The sequence below is a fragment of the Toxorhynchites rutilus genome, chromosome 2 (genome assembly GCF_029784135.1).
Source record: "Toxorhynchites rutilus septentrionalis strain SRP chromosome 2, ASM2978413v1, whole genome shotgun sequence".
Taxonomy (NCBI): Eukaryota; Metazoa; Arthropoda; class Insecta; order Diptera; family Culicidae; genus Toxorhynchites; species Toxorhynchites rutilus.
In genome coordinates this window covers 231227402-231234121 of record NC_073745.1, presented here as the reverse complement: position 1 = coordinate 231234121, position 6720 = coordinate 231227402, and the positions used below count along the sequence as shown (strand labels likewise).

Below are 6720 nucleotides of genomic sequence, written 5' to 3'. Positions count from 1 at the left end.
GGCTCTCGTCTTCCCCACCATGTTTTGCCTTTCGTCGCGGTTAGGAGCCTTCTGAACCTTGTATGTACGCAGGCCCTCCCGCTGCTTGGTCCGCTGGACGAATGAACTTGACAAATTCAGCTTATTGGCGACATCCCGGACCGAACTTCTCGGATCACGTCTAAACTGCTTAACTACGCGCTTTTGATCTTTTTCACTGACGGAGCATCCATTTTTGCCGTTCTTCACCTTCCGGTCGATGGTTAGGTTCTCGAAGTATCGTTTTAGTACTCTGCTGACCGTGGATTGGACGATTCCCAGCATCTTACCGATGTCCCGATGTGACAACTCCGGATTCTCGAAATGAGTGCACAGGATTAATTCACGACGCTCTTTTTCGTTCAACGACATTTTTCCAAATTTACGAAAAATTGACAGTGAAGCATGACCAACGTGATCTTTACACTCTTATCTGATTATAAGCGAAAGCTGAAGATATAAGTCCTAAAAATTAAATTTCTACAGCGTTTTTTCCGTGATGTAATTTGATGTGACACACCCTTTAGTTCTGTCTCTGTCAGCAGTTTTACAGAAGTAAATCGTAGAAGTGATCCAACTTGACTTCTTCTTCTTCTTGAATGGCGTTAACGTTCCCTGTGGAACTTTTGCCGGCTCAACGTATGCATTAACTAGCGTCATTTATTAATATTTAGTTGTATTTAGTTGAGATTTCTTAGGCCAAATAACACGCCTTGAATGTATTCCGAGAGGCAAGCTCTTGAATACGCGTGACCACAGTGCAAGTCGAAGGAAATTTCTTTGACGAAAATCCCCCGGCCAGAACGGGAATCGAACCCGGCATGATAATGTGAGACGCTAACCACTCGGCCACTGGGCAAATGTTGACATTATGTTTAAAAAAATGTTTGGTGGTCTTTGGTGAGATAAAACATCAATTTATACTGGAAAACAAATCTACAAAAAGATCGAAAGCAAAAAAATCGATTTTCTCGATTTTCTTGAGTACAAAAGATCGATCCAAAAAATCGGAAATCGGAATGGAAAAGATCGATCTTCTAAGAATCGATCAGAGATCGCCCAATCCTAATAGGAAACCACATTGACATATGGATATATTGTTACTGCCGAAATTGATCCGCTAAAATTCAGGCAATTGAAGATATACTACACATTGAAAGGCCAATTGGAACTAATGGAGGCAAAATTAAGACGTTGATTGATGCAAATCATGGACTAACAACTCCCGAGATAAAATTAATCGAATTCTTCGTTCTTGTGATTTCTATACAATAAAAATATAATTGAAGATTACCCAACAGGTGGTACGAAGTTGATACGAGCGGTTCTGATCCGTAATTGTAGCAACAAGTGCTGCGATTGAGGCTCAAGTGTATTGTACTGTATCTCTGAACAGAATTTGTAATTATTTTCCTGCTTTTATTTTTGTTGTGTGATAAACATAAAAAAAATCAGCTGGTCAACACCTCATACTATTATATATCCAAATGTTTGGTTTTCTTTAATCGACTAGAGTCATTCATATTCAAAAATAATATTTCATAATATACAAAAAGTTACAACTGTTCAATGGCACTTTAAACCGAGTTAAACAGAAATATTTTAAATTAGTTTCATCGACATACGTATACGGAAAGTTTATGCTCATAGAAATGCTTCAAACTTCGATTGAAAAATAACTCAACCGTCAACCTTGTGCATCGCTTTTGCGCATGAGTGATTTGTGGACAGATTTTTTTTTGCTATATATGATTGCCCATCCTGATGAAGACACACAGTTATTGTTCGATCGTTCAACAATCAGCTCACAGCAATTAAAATTACTAAATTAAATAAATCGTCAAAATGTTCCGATTGGTAGTGTTGTCCGTTGTTCTTGCTGTTGCCGCTGCAGGAACACCTTGGGTTGCTCCGGCTCCTCTTGCTCATGGACACTATGCTACCGTCCCGACTGTTGTGGCTCAGAAGGAAATCGCGTATCAGAAGAATATCATCGAAGAGCCAACCATCACTCATGTTGGAAACATTGAAAAGAAGATCCCAACTGGATACTCGTACCAAAAGTTTACCCAGTACCACAATGAGCCGATCACTCAGGAAGTGTACGCTCCAGCCGTCAGGAAGACCCTAGTCGAAACTCCAGTCGAGAAAATTGTTTACCATACCGCGCCTGTTGCTGTCCCAACTGTAACCTATGCTGCTCCTGCCGTCAAACAAGTATATGTGGATGCTGCTCCAGCTGTTGCCTATGCTACTGCCCCAATTGCCAAAGCTGCCTACATCAATGCTGTTCCAGCACTGAATTATGCTGCCCCAGTTTTGACTCACGGAGCTCCACTTGTTAAGAACGCCTATGTTGATGCTGTTCCCACTCTCGGCTACGCTCCACTGGCCAAACCGACCTTCTTCGCCCATGGTCAGCCTGCTGTGTACGGTGTTCCGGCTGTGTATTCCAAATACTAAAATTTAACAGCCAATTAACTGTGAAACGTTCTGTGATTATATTGTTGTGAATTTCGGGGAAGTCAGAATAAAATATAAGAAAATGAATATATATTGCTCAATGCATTCCTACGAGTTGTTTTTACTCTTCCAATTATTATACATTGTTTTCACTGAACAAGTATTTGGTTAACCTTCAATACCATACTCGACGATCGATAATTTTGACAAAAAAGATCAATCGGTTGAAGCGTGGAATAAATGTTGGATGAATAGATGTGACATCGCTCACACACTTTACGGAAATCTTAGCAAAGATTGCGATAACTTTCGAGAAGTTTTTTTCAGAAGCAAATTGATGTTTATTGTGATTGTGACTAGTGATTAAAAGTCTTCTAGATATTGATGTGAAAGGAATGAATCGTATTCTCGTGTCGTCAGATTGTAGAAAGATGTTTCGAGATACGGGATTTAGATGCAATTATGCAATTCATGGTTAAATGTTCATATTTGTCGAGCAAAGCTAACATACAACAACTAGAATAATTCTACGAAGAATCGTTTATCACTCTGTATACAAGAAGGTTACTACAAAACATCAGTTCAGTATCATATAACTAATTAAAAATGAGTGTGCACCTCGTGATGTTTTGTTATTTTTGAGTTTTTCGGGATCAAAAGTAAATAATCAAAAGCGACTTATGTCCTTCGTAAAATCGATCCCTTTCACCCTCATTTATTGATAAGAAGACAATTAAGATGGTCACATTTCTACTTCAAGTTTAAAAAAACAAACAAAAAATCTTCAATTCAGCAGTCGTAAAATTGAGTGTACAGTTCAAGTTTTTCTAAAAAGGAAAATAGAAATCAGTTCAAAAATGTTAACAGATAACAAAAATCAATCTCCCTTTGCCGTCCAGCACTGTCTGCAAGCGCCGAGGCGAGACTTCTGGTCACTGTAGACATAAGTGCCTCCCAGATCTCCGTACTCGTCGTTTTGAGTTCCGCTTTGTTCCCTGGATTTTTGTTTTTCAGATGGCTCTTGATTTCTCACCATAGATACTCAATAGTGTTCAAGTCCGGTGATTGCGGAGGTGTTTTGGGTTAATATAGAGCCAAAACACATTATAGAGCGAGAATAGCGCGATGAGGTCAGTTTCCTTCAGGTCATTATTCTGTTGAAAGTATTAATCACGAGGGAGACCCAATTTCTGAACGGGAGACTGCAGGTGACATTTCAGGAAGATCAATTAGGCCATCTTGTCCATCGCCGAATCGATAAACTCCACGGTTCCAGTTCCAGAAGCCACCAATGTACCATACATCAATAGACTAGCGTCGCCGTGTTCACTGTGGGAATCAATTGGAGTACCGATCCTGGTTTCCTTCATACCATCTGTCTTCCATCCGATTCAAAGAGATTGGTTTTCGGCTCATCCGTGAAAAATACCTTCATCAACTCCTTAGGTCTGTTTACATATGCCACTTTTGAGTAAAATACTTTTCACGGCCAACACGACCGCTCAGATTGTTCCTGCATGCTGCTCTCCGGGCAGTGTCTGTGCTGGCAGGTCTTCCAACGATGCTGGATACTTCGGTAGTCGATTTAGGAATGTTTGTTTTTGAGTTCTTTCGCAATGTTCGCACAATTACTCATTCATCATCATAAAATAGGATCCGTTTGCGTCCTCTTCCCGGCAGATTTTCCATGGTTTCTTCGTATTTCCACTCGTTTATGATTTTTTGTACTGTAGAGTGGGTTATTCCGACAGCAGCTGCTATCTCCCGCAATGTCTTTCCTCCACAAATCTTACTTATTATCGTTGAGCGTGAAACAATGTCTGTTTCTTTCCTCTTACTTGCCATTTTGAACACAATTATCATTTTTTCTCATCAATAAAAACATGGTTCTTTAATATAGAGAAAACATATTTGAAATGGAAAAGGTAATTTTCTTTTATAACTTTTACTTTCTGAGTATTTATTCAATTCAATGCGAATTTTAATTGGACAAACAACACCTAATTACTATATGTAGAGCAATCACTTTTTCTAATATTTCTTAACTTTTCCAATTTTTCTCGCCGTATAAACTTTCCTTGATCAGATTCAAGATTCAAGTTTATTACCGAGAAAAGAATAAACATACATTTCCCACGCACCATCCTTGCGTGTGGTCTAGTTTTACGATAGAGATAAGTTCACGATAGGATGTTCGAGCATAAATAAAAATGTTTCCCACGCACCATGCATGTGGTCTTGAGATAGGGCGTTAGAGGGATCGAGGATTAGAAAAAAAAAATAATAAATGAGTTGATAGTTGAACATCGAGAAGAACAGTTGTTTCTCTCGATAGAACAAAAAAGAAAAGTGCCCCAGACCGCCCGGGCGTTACACTGTCAAAAAAGTCCTGCGGTTTTTTTTTTGAATTTTCATTTGTTCATAAAATTAGTTACAATCATCTGTTTTAAGTCAAATATGCGCCGTTTTGTTCGATGACTTGTTCCCAACGAGATGCCAACTTCATAATACCCCTGTTATAGAAGCTCGCTTCCTTATTGGCAAAAAACTCGGATAGCCAATTTTCACAGGCCTCTTTTGTGGCTAACTTCTGACTACCTAGCTCGTTCGCCATGGACAAAAACAGGTGGTAGTCACTTGGTGCAAGGTCCGGACTATACGGCGGATGTAAAAGAACCTCCCATCCGAGCTCCCGGAGCTTCTGGCGCGTCACCAAAGAAGTGTGTGGCCTGGCGTTGTCCTGATGGAAGACAATGCGGCCTCTGTTTATCAAAGATGGCCTCTTCTTCATGAGTGCTACCTTCAAGCGGTCCAGTTGTTGGCAGTACAGGTCCGAATTGAGCGTTTGGCCATAGGGAAGCAGCTCATAATAAATTATTCCTTGACAATCCCACCAAACACACAGCAGAACCTTCCTGGCCGTTAATGAGGGCTTGGCCACCGTCTGAGCCGCTTCAGCGGGCTTCGACCACGACCGTTTGCGCTTCACGTTGTCGTAAGTGACCCACTTTTCATCGCCAGTCACCATCCGCTTCAGAAATGGGTCGATTTTGTTGCGATTCCGCAGCGATTCACATGCGTCGATACGGTCAAAGATGTTTTTTGCGTCAACGTGTGTGGCACCCATACATCGAGCTTCTTTGTGAATCCAAGCTTCTTCAAATGGTTAATAACGGTTTGATGACTTATCCCCAGCTCTTGGCCGATGCTACGGCTGCTACTATGCCGGTCTTTCTCGGCTAATTCAGCGATTTTGTCGCAATTTTCGACGACAGGCCTTCCGGAGCGTGGCGCATCTTCGACGACCTCTACACCAGAACGAAAACGTTGAAACCATCGTTGTGCGGTGGAAATGGAAACTGTATCGGGTCCATAAACTGCACAAATTTTATTGGCAGCTTGAGATTTTTGCCTTTGTCATAGTAGTACTGTAAAATATGTCGGATTTTCTCTTTATTTTGCTCCATATTAGCGACACTATAACTCACGCACGACTTAACCAAACAAAACACTGTCAAGGACTATATTATAGCGCGCAAAAATACCTTTCCAACAAGCTATAGTATGACTCGATACAATGAATACAACTAGAACTACGCGCTTACAACGACACCTCGCGGAAATACCGCAGGACTTTTTTTACAGCCTAATATATTATTTCCATCAATATAAAAATTGTTATGGAGTGCCGAAATCGATTGACGCAAAAATTTCATCAATCCATCCTGAAATAACTGAGCAATGAGCGTTTGAAATTGGACAAATTTCACGATGTGCTCGATTTTCGATTTTCAATTTGTACCCCAATATGTTCCCGAAAGACGTAATCCTACGTCAGAAAAATTTTGGTAAAATTCGACAGATGGAAGGAAATGGTAGCATGAACACAACGAGCACTTTGATTGTAAAAAAATATGAGTTTTCCGATCGTGGTTTTAAGGTTTTTCCCGCCGATTAAACAAACTTTTCATGTATTGTGCAGTAATGTTCTGTTCGCCTACAGAAGAGGGACAATTTGATGTAGCGAAACTGTAAGTTTAATCACAATGAATAAAATCAATTGCATTTTAATTTTGCACGTTGTGTGGGGTGACATGGACACGTTTCTGTGGAGTGTATTGGTCCTACAGGTTTGAGGCTTTTCTTTGGTCAAATTGATTCCAGATGGCACTGAATTACAAAAATAGGATGGGCGGACAACGTTGGTAGAAGGAGGAGCTTGAAAGAGCAACGCAGGCC

At 40.4% G+C, this 6720-nt stretch overlaps 1 protein-coding gene across 1 annotated transcript; it reads left to right on the top strand.

Annotated features, from left to right (window-relative positions):
- Positions 1–1821: 1821 nt before the first annotated feature.
- LOC129766728 (cuticle protein 16.5-like) lies at positions 1822–2481 on the top strand. The gene has a single exon (XM_055767328.1). It carries the CDS (start codon positions 1864–1866, stop codon positions 2479–2481), a length of 618 nt encoding a protein of 205 aa, XP_055623303.1. The 5' UTR covers positions 1822–1863.
- Positions 2482–6720: the final 4239 nt, after the last annotated feature.

Excerpts from the sequence above, each read along its gene's own strand:
- LOC129766728 (XM_055767328.1), top strand. The coding sequence starts at position 1,864 with ATGTTCCGATTGGTAGTGTTGTCCGTTGTTCTTGCTGTTGCCGCTGCA.